This window comes from Taudactylus pleione, unplaced genomic scaffold, assembly GCF_031769625.1.
Source record: "Taudactylus pleione unplaced genomic scaffold, aTauple2 ptg000188l, whole genome shotgun sequence".
NCBI lineage: Eukaryota > Metazoa > Chordata > Amphibia > Anura > Myobatrachidae > Taudactylus > Taudactylus pleione.
In genome coordinates this window covers 2,457,501-2,476,001 of record NW_028284590.1, presented here as the reverse complement: position 1 = coordinate 2,476,001, position 18,501 = coordinate 2,457,501, and the positions used below count along the sequence as shown (strand labels likewise).

The 18,501-nt window shown below is 43.8% G+C and overlaps 1 protein-coding gene across 2 annotated transcripts in view; it reads left to right on the top strand.

The window, feature by feature from the left end:
- The window catches only part of PDE1A (phosphodiesterase 1A), a 344,517-nt gene that overhangs the window by 281,080 nt on the left and 44,936 nt on the right, over positions 1-18,501 (top strand). For both annotated transcript variants that reach the window (XM_088476422.1, XM_088476423.1), the window contains exons 5-6: positions 6,647-6,763; positions 8,949-9,089. In XM_088476422.1, the coding sequence (XP_088332548.1) occupies positions 6,647-6,763; positions 8,949-9,089 (258 nt within the window). The remainder of the gene's footprint in view (positions 1-6,646; positions 6,764-8,948; positions 9,090-18,501) is intronic.

The following is an 18,501-nucleotide window of genomic DNA, read 5'->3' as shown; positions in this document are numbered from 1 at the left end:
AACCCATTATCCAAAAAACCATAAGGAAAAAAAGTCCATCAATAGTGCTGCTCGATAATACACATGTAGACATGATCACAAAGTGCCTTCTCATACCTCCAGTGGGGGTGATCTGGTTTTGCCCTTTGTGCATACACTTATGCATCTGCACACGTTTCCATGTCTGTATTTTGCGTCATGCGCTTTTTAAGATATGCGCAGTTTTAAATATATTATCATAGATGTGCATTGAGCAACTGTGTGGCACCCAATTTGTATAGATGCAGAAATTTCAAACATACTTGTCAACCCGAAATATAATTTATGCACGCCCATGCAACAGGCGTTGTAATGCACTAGCACACCTGAGTTTTGCCGACCAACCCCCGTCATCTCCCCCAAATGACACTTCCTGTCAATCACTCTGCGATGGGTCTGTGTAGTCACTGCGATTGCAGTCCCAATCGCATTGGCTGGGTCGCGCGCGCATACCGCGATGCATACCCATGCGCAGAATGCAACAATCAGCCGATTGCCATAAGCATGCACAGAACGCAACAATCAGCCGATTGCGTGCGTAATCGCAGTTGCCATCCTTGCTGAATCAGGCCCAGAGTGAGTAAAACCGAGGCCATTTTTAAAAGTCATTTCGTGAAGCTCATTTACAGGTGGAGGCGTAGAGTATGTGCTGAGACTATACATAGTGAAAAAACACATGTAAAAGACGTATTTCCATGCATGTGTGAATGCCAGCAATGTAAAAGTAATGTAAATGTAAACTGTAAAAGTAAATTCAAGTAAATGTAAAATGCAATGCAATGTAAAAGTCTAGCACATGCAGCGCAAATCAAAGAGGCATACAGTATATTAAGTGTGTATGCTTATGTTCTATTGTAGTGTAGAGATAGCATAAACATAGCATATAGCTGTGGCTTGACAGTGTTAGCTGTAAATACTAAAGTCCCATTAACCTACTAGTCCAGCATGTTATAATATGAAGTGTCAGATACAGAATAGAACCTGGATAGTGTTATAAACAAAATTATAAAATATAATTATATATATATATATATATATATATATATATATAAATATTAAACACATTCATCTGTTGTTTCACCCTTTAAAATCCCAGTGGGAGCATATTTCCTGCAGTAGTTAAAATTGAAATGTCAATTAAATAATGCAGACAGCCTTCACCCATAACTGTATATAACATAGCTGATTATACTTTAAGTATAACCAGCTGGAGACTTCAATTTGTAATTGAACAGACTATCATCTATATCATCATTGTCATTGCTAATAGTCATCAAACTGTATATATATATATATATAAACTAATATGATAAGAATGCTGTGTCTGTCTGTTTGTTACAAATTGGAACCACTGAACCCCTTACAATGCGCGTGGCCAGTAAGGGGTGGGGGGAGATGTGCTTTGGGTCCGCGTTCACTTGAATAGGATGCGCTATATAGCCTGTGCACAGGGCACACAGTGACATTGGTGTGAGTGGTGGGTGAAGGTGCTGCTGTCACCAGTCTATATAGGGCTACTGATCACATGGTCACTCCCACCACAGGGCCCCTATGAAAAGCCAAAAATTTTGTCAGAAGTACAAAAAAGAGGCAGCGGCACTCAGAGGTTTGCAAAAGAATCAAACGTGTATTGAACACATATAGCACCGACGTTTCAGAGCCAGCCAGCTCTTTTGTCAAGGCTCGCATAAATGTCACTGGCATTGTGATATCTATTAATTAATATATTTGTTAATCTTATTGCAACTAATACCTCCGAAGAAACCATTTTATTCAGAGAAACGCGTCAGCTTATACCTTCAAAGATTTTTTTAAAGGATATTTTGTAGCAAAGGAATCGTTATATCTATCACTATTTATTGAGAATCTGGGATTGGCTGCTTGTGCACATGAAATTTATTACAGGTGAGCTTTGTAGCTTATGTCTAGTGGTGGTTTTATACTGGACAGCAATTTTACTGGAGGGAGTCTGGCTGAGATTTGGATTTGACATATGTTCTATTCATGAGCTAGCTATAAAAGGTATATTTACCATTGGGGTCTTTCAATCCCCATTTCTCCATTTTGAGCTATTTTATATATATATATATATATATATATATATATATATAATGAGCAGAGAGACTGATGTAAAGTTAAGTCAGTATTGTGGGTGGATCTTGCGTGTTCTGCGCTGGAACAGATTTGGGACATGTATGGTTCATAATTAGAGGAACATTTATTGAACTAGTGTCAGGCTAATGATACGTATTAAATTTTGGGGCTCACTTTTATCAGTTAATAATTATCTTTGGTTTTATTGTATGAAATATTTGTAAAATATTCATTTGTTTTTTATGTATTTTTAAATTCATTTCTAATATTTGTAGTATTATGCATTGGCAAAGTGTGCATACCTGTCAATTTGGAATCATAATTTCTTATTCATTGGTAGTAAGTTTGGCGCTGCTATTTACGCATTTCCTTACTCAGAGGCGCTTTACGAGAGGAGGGACCCGTGTGCAGGCTCCAAACAGGCCCCCTTCTCTCCGGTGGTGCACTAGACACTGGCATTGTGCAGGTCTCAGGGAACATGGCGCCCACGCCACGTTCCCAGGACATCTCTACTGCGCATGCACGAATCACCGGGGAAATGGCTGTGGTGGCCATTTTTCCAGTGATGTATGCAGTATTACAGCCAGTGCCGGGCCAATGGAGAGGTAAGTATAGTTAATTGGATGAAGGATGTGCATGTGTGTGGGCCCCCATGGATCCAGGGGCCCATGTGCACCGCACACCTTGCACCCATTATAAATACACCCTTGTCCTTACTGTACTTGGCCTTTGCTTGCTGGCCACTGCTTAGCACCATTACACCACTACAAGCAAATCAAAAATTTGCAAAAACAATATATTGAATTAACATGTGCACTTTTTGGTGTAAGGTACCAAAAAAATGGAAACAGACATACATCCAGCCATAAATTAAGCCTAGTATGTATTAGGCATCTAGAAAACACATATGATATAATATAGCATTGTCTTTTATTAAGAGTTTTAATCTGAATAAAACAAGTGAATGAATACAGGAACATGATGGCTGTCATCTGAGTGTAAGTGTACACAGGGTCTCATTCAGAGCCGCTCGTAAGCTGCCGCTCGTTCGTTACGAGCGATGTTCGCACATCTGCGCATGCATATGGGTTTCAGTACGCATGCGCGAACCAGTCAGTGCGGTCAGAAATCGTGTGCTCGCAATATTGCGAATGCCAGCTAATTTGAGTGACAGGATGAGGCGTTTGTGGGTGGTAACAGGGGAAGGTGCTTGAAAACGGGTAGTGGAGATCTGAACGCAGGCGTGCCAAACGGTCAAAACGGGCATTTTAAGGGTGTGCATAATTAACAAAGCAGCGTCATCGACCACGTTAGTTGGGTGTCTTTTAGCCAGAACTGCTCGCATGATTGCGGTAGGAAAATGCAACCACAAGAATAGCGAGCAGTTCATTCGCCTTTCGATGTACTCGATTAATCTAATAAATAGCGGAGATGACGTATGATGCGAGCGGCCAGGGGGCATTTTTTTACAAAAAAAACGACCGCATGTTTTGTTCGCTCGTTCAGACCTAGAGGCATCAACAGACCGCAAAGAGCGAATGGTCAATTTAAATAGCCAGCCCCTTTTTCTGGACGAGCGAACGCAAATAGCGTCCGGCTCTGAATGAGACCCACAGTACAGTAACATAGAGTGTCAATTAAATTACAAAGCCACATATCATAAAACACTATGATTCAAATGCTCGCTCAAACAAAATTAATGTTCTGTAAAGATAAACCCCAGATCTCTCAAATCATAATCAGAATTGACAGGAGTTATCCAACTGGAATATCAGAAGATTACCATTATTGATTTAACAATAGAAATCTGAACATGGCTAAAATTCAAGATAAAACTGAGCTAAATCATAGAACTCAGCAACTTTCAGTGACCCTTAAATGATAGTTCCTAATTCCAATTACCACATACCCCACCCTTCTCCTCCTACATTCCCTAATTCACAGTTAATTCAATCTCTCTTGTAATGTTAGTCAAAGCTGCTGCACTCATCTCATCATACAACCTACCACCTATTCCCTCCCAATGTCTTTGCTTTCCCTGATTCCCTCCCACACTGCATGCCCCGCTGTAGCTCAACTTTTCATTCCTCTCTTTCTCCGCTGTCACAATTCCATCTTCTTTTAAACATGGGCTCATCACGTTAATCCTAAATATCTCCATCCAGCCTCTCGCTCCAGCAACCGCTGCATGTCTCCTCTTTTTTTCCTCCAGACTGCTTGAGCAACTTGTGCACAATCTCCTACCTCATGTTCTCTCCTCAATGTCCATTCTTGACTCTCTTTAATCAGACCCCTGCCTCCAACATCCCACAGAGACTGCACTCACAAAAGTCATCAATGACCTACTTACAGTAAAGTCTAAGTTCCCCTCTCTAAACTCATCTTCCTGGACATGCTTGCTGCTTTTGACACTGCTCATCACCCTGTCTTTTTTAACTCCCTTCACTTCATTGGCTTCATGACACCTTATTTTCATGAATACCACCCAATCTATCAAACCACTCCCTTTGGTGTCTCTACTTCTGGTACATCCTTTCCTCCAATCCTACTATCTGTTGGAGTCTCACGAGGCTCTCTTGTCTGCCTTCTAATTTTCTTACTGTACACATTTTCTCTAGAGACACTAATTTGCTCATTTAGCCTGCAGTGGAACCTCTACACTGATGACATCCAAGTCTGCCATTCCTGCCTTGACCTCTCCCCTTCTGTAATATCTCATGTAACAAATTGTCTCTAAGCTACCTATCTCCACATGGATTTCTCAGTGCTATCTACACCTCACCTGGTCTAAAACACATCTTATCTTCTATCCTCCTCTAAGAATCACAACTTCACCCCAAATCTTCATTATCATCAATTATACCACAATTTCTTCCATCTGTAAAGCCAGCTGCCTGCTACATACTTGAGTCTCCCCTCTGCTATATTCGTTATATCCAGCCTATCACCCAGTTCAGTTACCTCCACCAAATATTGCCAGAATATGCTCATTTTCTTATCAAAGATGATATCAAAACTCTTATCTACTCTCTCATCATTTCCCGTTTTGACTATTGCAACTTTCTCCTATTTGGAATTAACCTTAACTATGTATTCCTACTTCAATTCATCTTACATGCCACAGCAAAACTGTCCTGTCAGGCTGCTCCTCTTTGCAAATTTCTACACTGGCTCTTTATGTCCCCCCGGAATCCATTTCAAATTACTCTGATTGATCAGATCATGAGAACCAATCAGAGAGCACTCATTAATTTTAATTGGAATGACAGGCTGGGTTGGGTACAGGATGCCAACGCTCAGGATCCCTGCGGTCAGAATCCTGGCACTGGCATTCCAACCAGGTTACCATTCCAATAGCTAGAGGTAAGTATACCTAACCTAACCCCTAACCCTATATCCCTGGTGCCTAAACCTATCCTCCCCTCTAGTGCCTAAATCTAACCCTCTCCCCTTAGTGCCTAAACCTAACCATCCCCCTAGAGCCTAACTCCTCCCCTTACTCAGTACTCCTGTGTGAGTACTGTGTTTACAAGTGCATTGCAGGTCCTAGAGGGCACAGGTGGATCTCGATATGTCAGCATGACCTGGCAGCCATTTAAATTGGCATTACAGGGTTTGCTGGGACCAGTAGTGAGCTTGTTTAAAATTACATCTTTTACAAATATTTAACCATAATTACCCCACACCCACCACCTAGGTTGTGCAAAAAGTCCTAGTTCTATCAGCAAGTGCCAGGTTGTTCCTAAGGGGAGGGCACATTTTTTTTGTGGCCCTGATACTCCAAGGGAATACAACTCTGTGCTAACCATTCAAGGGCTTGTTGGCACTATGGCAGAGAACCCCATGATATGTGTCTCCCCGCTATAGTGGAACCAGCCCTGGCTAGTAATGTCTAGTGCTGCTAGTGGAAAATTCAGGGGGACCTCACTCTCTTTGACACCCCTGATTTTCTAATAACAGTATTTGTAGTATTTGTGTAGTATTTTAGAATATTTATTATATACAAAATATGATCAACATAAAATATACTTACATAGCATGCATATAAGCAATGCAATGTGTCCCCACTTGTGGTGTGATGTTACCTGCTTCTTGTCCTACCCTCCTTAGAGGGCATGAGCTCTTGACATTGGCATCACCAAGTAGAGGTCATTTATGCAATATTAACTCATTTTGATGTGAAAGAGACTTCCTCAGTGGTATATATAACTGCTGTTGATAAACCATATAAAGGACTGTATCTTAGTCCTCAAAAGGTAGTAGTGCTCTTTGTCCTTTGTGTGTGTGTGTGTGTGTGTGTGTAACGAATAGAAAAACAGGGCACAATTGTGAAGTATGCTTGACACAACCTTTACTTCAAAGGATTAAAAAGACTCCTTTTCCTTTTAGCTGGACTTTCTCTTTATAAAGAGATAATTATTAAAAAAAAGATGAATAAAAAGTTACAAAATGTTCAGTGTCTTGACAATAGATTTTATTAAAAACATATTTGTATTTCACATAAAATAATATATATATTTTTTTCTATCAACAGGATGTTGATCGGTGGTCATTTAATGTGTTTTCTTTGAATGAGGCTAGTGGAGAACATGCACTTAAATTCATGGTCTATGAACTGTTTACCAGATATGACCTTATCAATCGCTTTAAGGTAACCAAATATTATATACAAAGGTTGGATCCATTTTTACAGATATCGGTTTACACACATGGAAGCAGCCGTAATCTGAACCAGAATTTATTACAATGGAGCTGATCAATTCACCAGAAGTCAATGACATCTCTATGCTAGAAGGGGCCCTTGTCATTGTCTACATGGTTCAAGTGACTTGATAGAGCATTTGTCAGAATCCCTCTAATGGCTGTAGTTATGGTAAAGCAGCAACACAAGGTCCAATCCTGCCACTTAAATTGAAAGTTAAAAGATGGGATAATCACGTAGTAGTGGCATGCCCACGTCTATGAATCAAGCTTAGTTATGTCCTGTTAGAGCTGATGAAAGATGACCTCACACAAAGGTTCAAAACGTTTGTCTTCTGGCTATATTTATCACTGGTAGCACATCTTATTATGTTTAAAATTAGGGTGTATAGTCCAAGCTCCCTCTCCCTTTCCTCTATATTTGTGTACATAATGTACACTTGAAGGTTGAGACTCCTTCTGCTTGGTATTACCACCCTTCCCATGAGCCCTTAGATGATTATAAGCACAGGTTACTGCAATGCTGTCTACATTTTAGAATGGGCACTATTATGGTAAGTCCTTGATAAATTTATATAATGTGTTAGTATTAGGGATATTAGGGACCCAACTGCTCACCTTGACATGGTAGGTGGGCATACATTTTTGACCAAACATGCTCAAGAACCTCATTTATACTCCATGTTAATTGTAGAGTTTATCATAAGTTTTTTGACTATCCGTATTCTTAGTGCTTAGAGTCTGCACCTGCATTTTCCTTTTGTTTTCCCTGCATGGTACTACATGGTAGAACCTTTTATTATGTTTAAACTTAGGGTGTACAGTCTAAGACCCCTTTTCCTCTATATTTATCACTTTGCCTGCTAATAATTTTATTGATGTAGATAGTATCGTTATCTACCATTCTATTTGTTATAGGGACACATACAGTACTTTAGAAGGGAGATGTATCAAACCTTTCAGAGAGATAAAGTGAAGTTACCCATAGCAACCAATCAGCTTTTTGCTATCATTTATATAGTACGGTCTGTAAAATATCAGTTAGAAGCTGATTGAATGGGTGGAAATACCAGTGGTAAAACTGGTGCACTACACTGGAGCCTCCTGTGAACTAAGGGGCTCACAGGTGCTACTGCCCAGGCCAGCAATTTGGAGGAGTGTTATACTGCTGGTGGGAGGAGGTTGTGCCACCCTGGGTGAGATGTGGGCAGCACCTGATGGCTCCATGGTAAGGGCAGGACTGTGCACCTCTCCACCTGTCACCCACTGCATTCCTCTGTCACCCTTTTCCTCCTCCTGTCACCCTCCGGCTCTCCCTGTCCCCCTCTGCTTCCCCCTGACACCAACTGCCTCTTCCTGTCACCGACTGTCTCCTCCTGTCACCCTCTGCCTCCCCCTTTCACCCACAACCTCACCCTGTCACCCTCTGCCTCCTCTTGTCATCCACTGCCTCCTCTTGTCACCAACTGCCTCCCACTTTGACCCTCTGCCTCCCTCCAGAGAACCACCATCTGCTTTACACAGTTCCTCTCAGCAGATATATAGCGTGTGCACCGCACCTGACTGTGCGCTTCTCCCCCTTTTGCCCACTACCTTTCCCATCACCCTCCGCTTCCACCTGTCACCCAGTGCCTCCCAATCACCCTCAGCCTCCCCCTGTTCACCCATTGCCTCCCCCAACACTCTTTGCCTCCCGCTGTTTTTTTCTGTCTCCTCCATCACCCACTGCCTTCCCCATCCCCCTCTACCCCTCTACCTTTCCCTTTCACACACTGACTCCCCCTGTCACTCACTGCTTCCTTGCCTTGGTGCACTACTATCATATTATGAACTGGTGGTGAGGTAGAGGAGGGAGCCCAAAGCAGGTTTTTGCACCTGGACCCACCACTTGTAAGTTTTGCCACTAGCTGATTGGATGCTATGGTCAACTTCTCCACTTTATGTCTCTCAAAAGTTTGATATATCTCCTCCACCATCAGGTCAACTGCCTGAAATATCTTAGTGTAATCAGCCTGTTTTACAGGGGAATAGTACCAGAATCCTGCCATGCAAACGTAAGTTATTTGTCTGAAGTAATTGTTTAACTGCACATGTGTGGAACTTGCACATCATTGATCTGTGTTTACCTGTCTTAGATCCCTGTTGCTTGCCTTGTATCATTTGTGGAAGCTTTGGAAGTTGGTTACAGCAAGCACAAAAATCCATACCACAATTTGGTTCATGCTGCGGACGTTACCCAAACTGTGCACTATATAATGCTTCACACAGGTATTATGGTAAGCAATACAGTATGACACTGTACTTTTAGTAATTTTGAAATTATTTGTATAGATGTACAAAAGAAGGTATACACTGTGGGGCTGATGCTGGGAGGAAAGTAGCTTGTTTTTTTAGAGTAAATTATAGAACTTTACCTACAGTATGTCCGTACTCTGATCTACAGTAACTCTTGAATCTCCTTGTGCTTAGAGAGGCAGAACAGGGCATATAAGGACTGATTTATTCTAGGTCAAGTACAGTAAAGGCAGGTTACTGCATGTTCATGTAATAGTAAATAAAGATGCACATACATCTTAAAGTAGCAGATCCATGAGGGATGGCACAAATACGCGTTGATGACAGGGGCGTAACTGTAATGGTGCACTGCAGGGTGTGCAGTACACACAGGCCCCTGGGTCCAGGGAAAGCCCGCACCGCACACCCTGCACTCATATTATCTAATACTTACCTTTCCGAGGTCCTGCATCGGGTGTCTCAGCCCTGCACAAAATGCCAGAAAATGTGGCGGCCATTTTTCCGGCGTTTTGCTCATGTGCAGTGAGGAAATCGCTGAGAAAATGGCAGCCGCGCCATTTCCCCGGCGACCTGCTCATGCGCAGTAGATTCTGGACAGAGTCGACTGATGCTGCGCCGCTGCGGTCAGTCTGCTGCCAGCCGCCGGGGATAGAGGAGGGGGCCCCGGACGGGGAATGAACACGGGCTCCCTCCTCTCTTAATACGCCCCTGGTTGATTGTGATGGTGATCGCCGGCACTAGCCACTTCTGATTTGCTGATGAGGATTGACATCTGTAGCTGATAGGCGTTTGCTCAATGAATGGACAAATGTTATATAATTCATGAGCGTTTATCTTTTACTTTTTATTGAAGCACAAGCATCACAATCCAACATCGCAATTAGTAAAGAAATTACCCAATATATGTTGAGATGAGTGCAAAGGTCGAAATGAAACAGTGATATCGGTAACAATTCAAAAAAGATGTTGCATGTGACATGTAATGGAAATCCACAATAAAATCGTAATAATATGCAAAGTATATAAAGCATAATATGATGGCAGGTTTATAGAAATAAAATACATTAAATATGACATGTAATGGAAATACACAATAAAGTTGTAATAACATGCAAAACACACACACACACATATATATGGGGATAAACAAATGAACATGAGAAATCCTTCTTTTAATTATCAGCAAGCACACTTGAATAACCTAACATAAAAGATGACACTGGAGCTTCTGGGTAATTTAAACAGCCCTTAAAGTGTATAAAAATGAGAATATAGTAGTGTTAGTTATCTAATATATATTACAGACTATTAAACATTTAAAAGTCCTCTAAACAGGCTTTGACTATAATCAAAATGTCGGGGGGGAGGGCAGGCAACTTAACTAGGGGAATACACAGGGGCAAAGTATATAGAAAAATAAAAACCGAGAAGAGGTGCAAATGAACAAAAATGTACTTTGAAAAATAATACTATAGAAGAAAAACGGGGAGATGCACATTAACATGACTTCATCTAAATGACAACTCATAAAACGTCTTAAAATAAAAGAGCTATACTTTCATGCGTTTTGTTTTTTTTAACAAATTGTTTGCTACTTTAAAGCGCACATACAGTAGCAGCGTGTTTTGACGGCCGCCTACTTGCAAGTTTATGCAAATAGTGCTACAAACTCCTCCCCTTGTGTACATTGGTTCGGCCGAATGTGCAAGGACTGAGTCGCCCATTTTTGGCACCTGTACATGCTGTAATATCGATTGATGCATCTTTATACAGTACGCCACCCAGGGCAGGCCCTAGCCCAAATTTTTTGGTAAGCGAATATATTTTTTGGCGCCCCCAGGCATATTGTTGCTCGTCCCCAAATAAATGAAGAGGCTGTGGTCTCATGGAAAAAGCCATAACCATGACACCTAACCCTTTCACGATACACAGTCCTTTCTATTCCATATTCACCTTAATGCAGTCCACCCAGTAGTGCCCCTTATACAGTACCCCAGTATGCAATGCACCCCAGTAGTGGTCCCTCTTATGCAGGCCCCAAGTATTGCCCCTTATACATTGCCCCCAGTAGTGGTCACCCTTATGCAGGCCCCCAGTAGTGATCCCCACTATGCAGTGCCCCCAGTAGTTGTCCCCTTGTGCAGTACCCATTGTGCCCCCAGTAGTAAGTCCCTTATATAGTGCCCCCAGTAGTAATCCCCCTATGCAGTGCCCCCTGTAGTGGTCCCCCCCTATGCAGTGCCCCTGGTGCCCAGGGAGGGGTCCCACTTATGCAGGACTCCAGTAGTGCCCCCAGTAGTAAGCCCCTTATATAGTGCACCCAGTAGTAGTCCCTCCCTATGCAGTGCCCCCAGTAGTGTTACACCCTATGCAGTGCCCCTTATATAGTGCCCCCAGTAGTGGTCCCCCCTGTGCAGTGCCCCTTGTGTCCCCAGTAGTAAGCCCCTTATATAGAGCCCCCAGTAGTACTCCCCCCTATGCAGTGCCCCCAGTAGTGGTACCCCCTATGCAGTGCCCCTTATATAGTGCCCCCAGCAGTAGTCCCCCCATGCAGTTCCCCCAATAGTGGTACCCTTTATGCAGTGCCCTATAAACAGTGGACCCAGTTGTAGTTCCTCCCTATGCAGTACCCCCAGTATTGCCCTTTATATAGTGCCCCCAGTAGTGGTCCCCCGATCCAGTGCCCCCAGTGGTAGTACACCCTTGTAGTGCCCCTAGTAGTAGTCCCCCCTTGTAGTAGTCCCCCCTTGTAGTGCCCCTAGTAGTAGTCCCACTTTGTAGTGCCCCCCCAGTAGACACACACGTAATACAAATTAAAAATAACACTTACCCGAATCCCCGCTCCAGCTCCTGCTCCCGCTGCTGCCATCTGCTCCTCCGTCCATCCTCCCGGGCCACTCTTCATTATGGGAGAGATGTCGGTGAGCTGGAAGATGAAGCTCATGAGTGAGCTCCAGCCCGGCTCCGGCAGTGGGCACAGCAGTCAATGGGAGTCTGACAGACTCTCATTGGCTGCTAATCAAATCAAACACACAGCTGTCGGCGCCGGCAGCTGTGTGTTTGTCACTGTGCAGTGCTGACCGAACTCCGTCCGGTCAGCGCTACACGCGCGGTGCAGCTGTGTCACAGAGACACAGTCTACCCGCGGCCCGCATATTCGCAGCTGAGGCGCCCTCCCAGTGGCGTAACTAGGGCAGGGCAAGTGGGGCACGTGCCCTGGGTCCCGTGGGACCGGTGGAGCAGGGGGGACACACACACACACCGCCGGCCATGGTACCGGCCCGCCCTAGTTAGCCAGTGTAGTGCCGAAAGCAGTGTGTGTGGTCAGCACTACACATTTACACAGAACTGGCGCTAGGCTTCCCAGCGCCGGTCCTGTGCTGCACAGCTGAGCCCCTTCCCTCCCCCTGAGCGCTTGCCCAATAGCACCAGGAGGGTGGCAGGCGGGCGGGCTCAGGCTGTGCTAACACACACATCACCGCCAGCGCTGGCGGCGATGTGTGTGTTAAACAGCAGTCAATGAGCGTCAGATAGACGCTCATTGACTGCTGCAGCCACACCGCCCACTGCAAGAGATGGCTCCCTTCCAGCTCCTGCAGTGAGTAATGGGAGAGACGTCATGACATCATGAAGTCTCTCCCATAATGCAGAGCGTGCCAGCCCGGGAGGACTGACAAGCGGACGGCAGCGTGGATTCAGGTAAGAATTTTTACTTTATTTATTGTTTCATTTCAGTGAGTATTTATCGGGGAGGGGGGCTAAGGAGGGGACTACTACTGGGGGCACAGCTTTTGGGGGAGGCGGGTTCCACTACTGGGGACTACTACTGGGGGGGATACCACTGGGGGCACTGCTTTGGGGGGGGACCACTACTGGGGTCTACTACAGGGGGGGGACTATTACTAAGGAAGGGACTACTACTGGGGGCACTGCTTTGAGGGGGGGCACAGGACCACTACTGGGGGCTACTACGGGGGGGATACTACTGGGGGCACTGTATTGGGGGGATCCACTACTGGGGTCTACTACAGGTTGCACTGCATTAAGGGGGACTCCTACTAGGGCCACTATAAAAAGCACTGTGTACTGGGGACTACTACTGGGGGCACTGCATTGGGAGGGACCACTACTGGGGGGACCACTACTATTGGGGGCACTGCATCAAGGGGGACTCCTACTGGGGCACCATATAAGGGGCTTACTACTGGGGGCACTGCACAGGGGGAACCACCACAGGGGACACTGAAAAGGGAGAACCACTACAGGGGGCACTGCATAGGGGGGACAACTACTGGGGGCCTGCATAAGGGGGACAGCTACTGGGGGCATTGTATACTGGGGTACTATATAAGGGGGACCACTACTAGGGGCACTGCATAGGGGGGACTGTATAAGGGGCACTGCATTAAGGTGCAAATTGAAAGAAATGTTCCCAGTGACAAGGAAGGGGTGTGTGTCATGTTGACATGCCTCATCTTTCAGTGGCCATGCCCCTTGTGACCACACCCATTTTTCGATGTGCGTGCCTGTGGCGCGCGCACATAGTGGCAGGGGGGGCTCCATTTTCAAATTTGCCCTGAGCTCCAAACACCCTAGTTACGCCACTGCGCCCTCCACTATGTGGCACCTTACTCAGCTGCGTACCATACATATGGGTAGAACCGGCCCTGACGCCACCATCGGTTGCTCCATCGAAGTTTGCAAATGTCCTATGGCAAGTGCAGTTCTCTGTCTGACCATGGCCTCCTGTGCCCGCGGCTGTGAATGCAGCCTCTTGCATTGACCCGCCCTGGACACTCCCATAACACACTTACTGAACGTACCATTTTTGCGTGCACTACCAATCCCATCACTTTTCCGCCACCTTTATGTCACCATTTGTCCCGATCGCAACAGCGCCTTTGTGTGTAGACTAACGCATGCCCCGTATATTTCAGAATTTTTTCACGCATGTGCAGTAGCATAAAAATCATTCAACTACTTGAACATTGGCTGTGCATGTGGATTAGGTGAACCTCTGAATTAGGACTTAGCAGGGGCATCTTAAGAGAGGAGGGGACCCATGTGCACTCCCCGTGCAAGGCCCCCTCCTCTTTCCCTGATGTCCGGCAGTAGACTGACGTGGCTGGCCGGCCACCGCAGAATCAGTAGACTGGGCACTAGACACCCCACACACCCTGCACCCATTATAGATACGCCCCTGGTACTTAGGGACATATTGATTATCAGGAATTTCTTATTAATGAATTATCATCCCCAATGCACCATTAAACACATGCAGGGACAAGGGCTCCGCTAACCCAATCATTTTACTTCTGACTTTGGGACCTGGCTGCACTACTGCTTATGCGACTAATTGGATCTTCCCCTAAAGACAGGAAGATAATGAGAAAAAGGTCCTAACACCGGCATAAAATGGGCTGCACTCCTGCAAAGTGAGACAATACCGGAATTTCTTGCAAATTATATAATAGATTTTACTACAAACACACTGAGAAACAGTATAAATACACCTTGTCTGTGGGAGTAGTGTAATCTTTATAATACATTTACTTGGATATTACACTATCTCTTTTTTAAAAGGTTAATTTTACCATTCAGCGGTTTTGTTGGGTTTTTATAAACCACCATCGATGTCCACCTGTCTTATTGCATTTTGTGCTTATTTTATTCCTGGGGTTTTGACCAAAACCACCATCAAACCGCCACAAGTCCGTTGCATCTGACCAAACCGTGAGTCAGGAACTGCACTTATAATGAGGACAACCATTATGGCCCGTATTCATTTTCAGGTGCAAAGTCTGCTGGACTTTTCGCCTTCTTCGCCTGTTTTCCAGGCGGAAAAGTATCGCGCGCGAGCCCAATTATCTCCGTATTCAATTCCTATGGACAAGAAAACGGGACCCGACGAAACTTGAAGCGGCTAAAAAGCTATCAATTTTTGGGAAATCATCCTTGGCCCCCCCTAAAGATGTCCAGACATGAGGGATCACTATGGGTACCCCCGTTTTTAAATAGCCGCGGCAGGTGCATAAATGCGCCTGCGAAGAAGTGATGAAGAATAACATTTAGGATTTTTTTGGGGGAAAAATATCTATGTCCAACAAATTTGGGGTACATTAAAATGGGTGTGAGCATATTTTTAAGTCCCTAAATGATTTTTAAAGATTCCTCAAAAATGCACCTGCGGCTACTACCCGCAATGAAGAAAACACCTGCCGCATACTTTGGAACCCCTCTGGAATCTATTTTGCTACTTTAGGATTTGATTCCCCATTTTTTTTTTTTAACCCCAAAATTCAAGTTAATTTTTGGGGTGTCCCGATTTTTTTTTTTTTTTTTACTTATTTTGACATACATTGTTTTTAGGGGGCATTCCCATGGGTGCAGACTATTTTTTTAAAGCCTGCACCCCTAAACCCCAATTCTGCACTTTTTTGCCAGCTAAAGGCTGGAGAAAAGTTATCCCCATTTTTTTACAAAGAATTTTCGCACCGGTTGAAAGTCTTTGTAATTGAATACGGGGATAATTACAATAGGCGAAAATAACGGGTTTTTGCCTATAATTGCATACGGCCCTTAGTGTTAAATAGGGAGGCAGATAACACAGATCATTCTCTTTTGGGGGAAATACCATTTCATTAATTTATTAGTGGGAAAATTCATGTTTAATTTTATTAAGAGAACAATATTATTTGTTAATCATAATAAAGGGGCAATAATAATTGTTGACTGGTGTTTAAAAATGGTTTTATGATGGGGCATATATGTATTATTTTATGGCTACATAACTGGTGAACACGTTACAAATTACTAAATGTAACCCTGTCTTAAAAAAAACCTTTGTTAAACACCAATTACAAATTATTAATATTGCTTCTTTATTATAATTAACGCATTATATTGCTCTGTTAGTAAAATGAAACAATATTTTCCCCGCAAATACATTAATAAAATAACATAAGAGAAGTATCAGTCTTATCTGCCTCCCTATTCAGTACAGAATGATTGCCCTCATTATAAGTGTATTGTGATTCCTCTCCTTTGAATTGACCACATAGTTCATAACAGCAGTGATGTGCAGTGAGGTCAATTGCTGGGGAGGCACACATGGAGATGGGTCTGAGTGCTGGGAGCTCTAGCTGCTGTTGACTCGGCACCGATCTCCAGGCACTGCAGGACACTTCCCGGTCACATGACATATCCAAGGTGTCCATCAGTGCTCAAGGTATGCCCCCCATACTTAGAGGCATGCCTCTATTAGCTCTCTTTCTATACAGCTTACTGCCTGTGGTGTGGCCCCGCCCCCTGCTCTGCAAGCAGTGTCTGACTATACAGAAGTGAGGCTGAGCTGTTGCTGCCTCATCTCTCGTCTCCCTGCAGTCCCAGGGAGCTCCACAAAGCTGGCGAGTGTTAACTATAAAATGATTACAATAAACAAAGATGATGTTTATAAGTTATAAATATCTTGCTACTGTGTACAAAGTTGCAGCAGTGATGCAATAATGTACATCACTGAATCAGGCCCTATAAGTATGCTGTTTTGCTGTTGTACAGTAGCTATCCCAGTTAGCCCATAGGAAATAATAAACTATTTTGGTAGAAGAGATTGTCAATTCTGCATTTTGCTCAATATGGTGTATAAATAAGGCTGGGGTGACCACACAGTCAGTTCAATCTGCCCTGTGTTTGTGTGTGTGGTTGGGATAGGAGTAGGGAATTCCACATGGAACACTAAAGGCAAAATTCAGCCAAAGTAACGTTCTAATTCCATGCCCATTGCACAGTGAGGTCAGTAAGCCACACAACAGCTTTATCACTCATCTGTAGGTAATACCGAGCAGCCCCTCTGATGTGGGGAATTAGGACTGTGTACATAATTGGGTTTGCATTACAGATTTACTGAAATACAATGATCTGTCTGTTCTTTAGAGCCAGCAGAGCTATAGAGTATAAAGTAGAGATTTGCCACAGTAAATTATAAGGATATTAATGATCGGGAAGTTCTTGGACATTTTAAATTCAGGACTTTTAATAACTGTGAGAGTTTAATAATTTTGTACAATATAGAAGTTTTTCTTATGGGCAATAAAGTGATGATATGATAACTCACTTTTTATTAGTGATGACATTGGAACTGAGCGATTATACAAATATTACTGAAATTTACAGTATATATATATATATTAGCATTACCTTTGATTTACAAATATATAAATCACAGTTTGTGTTATCAGATAAGTGGCACAGAGTGTAGTAGTTAATACTGCCGGCCGCATGACCAAAATTCAAATAGGGGAGCCACACCAACTGCCAGTGAGTTCTGGCCGGCGATGTTTGGCAACGTTTGAGGTGGCAGTTGGTGTAGATCCCTTATTTTAATTTTGGTCTGTGCTGCAGCCCCACCTCTGGAGCCACCACTGTATAACTATGAACTTTGACAGAATAATGATTTATCTATAGAAATATGGGGGTATCACATGCGCTCTAGTCTAGTCTGGTGTCGGTGCGGTGTTGGGGATAAATGCCAAATGTCTTTTCCGGTACAATTTGGAACTGACCCGTGTACCGGAAAAGACTGTATACAAGGACAGACTGTCTAACACCTAATCCATCAACCTTGAGAGACACTGTGTCTACCCAAATAAAGAGGTTTGGTCCTGTGCTAGAGTGTCTGCCTTTCATTATTCCACACCTGCCTCACCAGTTACACTTCAGTCACCTACCATAACATTTTTCAACCACACCTCCTTCCCATACCCAACAGCCCCCCACCATCCCTCAACATTTGGCATTTATCCCCAACCCCACACCGACACCAGACTAGAGCACATGTGATACCCCCATATTTGTTGACCAAACATAGGACCAGACACCCCTACTTCACAATGCTGCACTTGTCGAATAACATACCCCTCTCCCCATCTCCTTCCCTCTTCCCACCCTGTACCCCTCCCCCCCTTTTCATTTCCCTCTTTCCCACCCCCACCCCAGATTCACTCTAACACATGTCACCATACCTTTGAAGTGCAGCTCATCCACAAATATTCAAGTTACAGTATAATGATGTATCTATTAGAGGTGTGTGCGGACCCTCATGTTTTGGTTTTGGTTCTAATCCATCATTGTGTTTTGGTTTTGGCAAAACCACCCTCAAGTGTTTTGGTTCGGATTTGGTTTTGGTTCAGTTTTGAAATCCTTAAAAATCTATGAAAATCTATAAAAAAAATTATAAAACAGCTCTTTTGGTCTGTTTACATGCACTCCAAAGCCCGAGTTTGGTTTTAAATCCGAGTTCCAAACTGACTCGGAACCACAAAGTAATTTAGAACTAGGACTCGATTCAACTCGGAACCCCTAAGTTCGGGTGTGTTCCTATTTCAGGAAAACCAA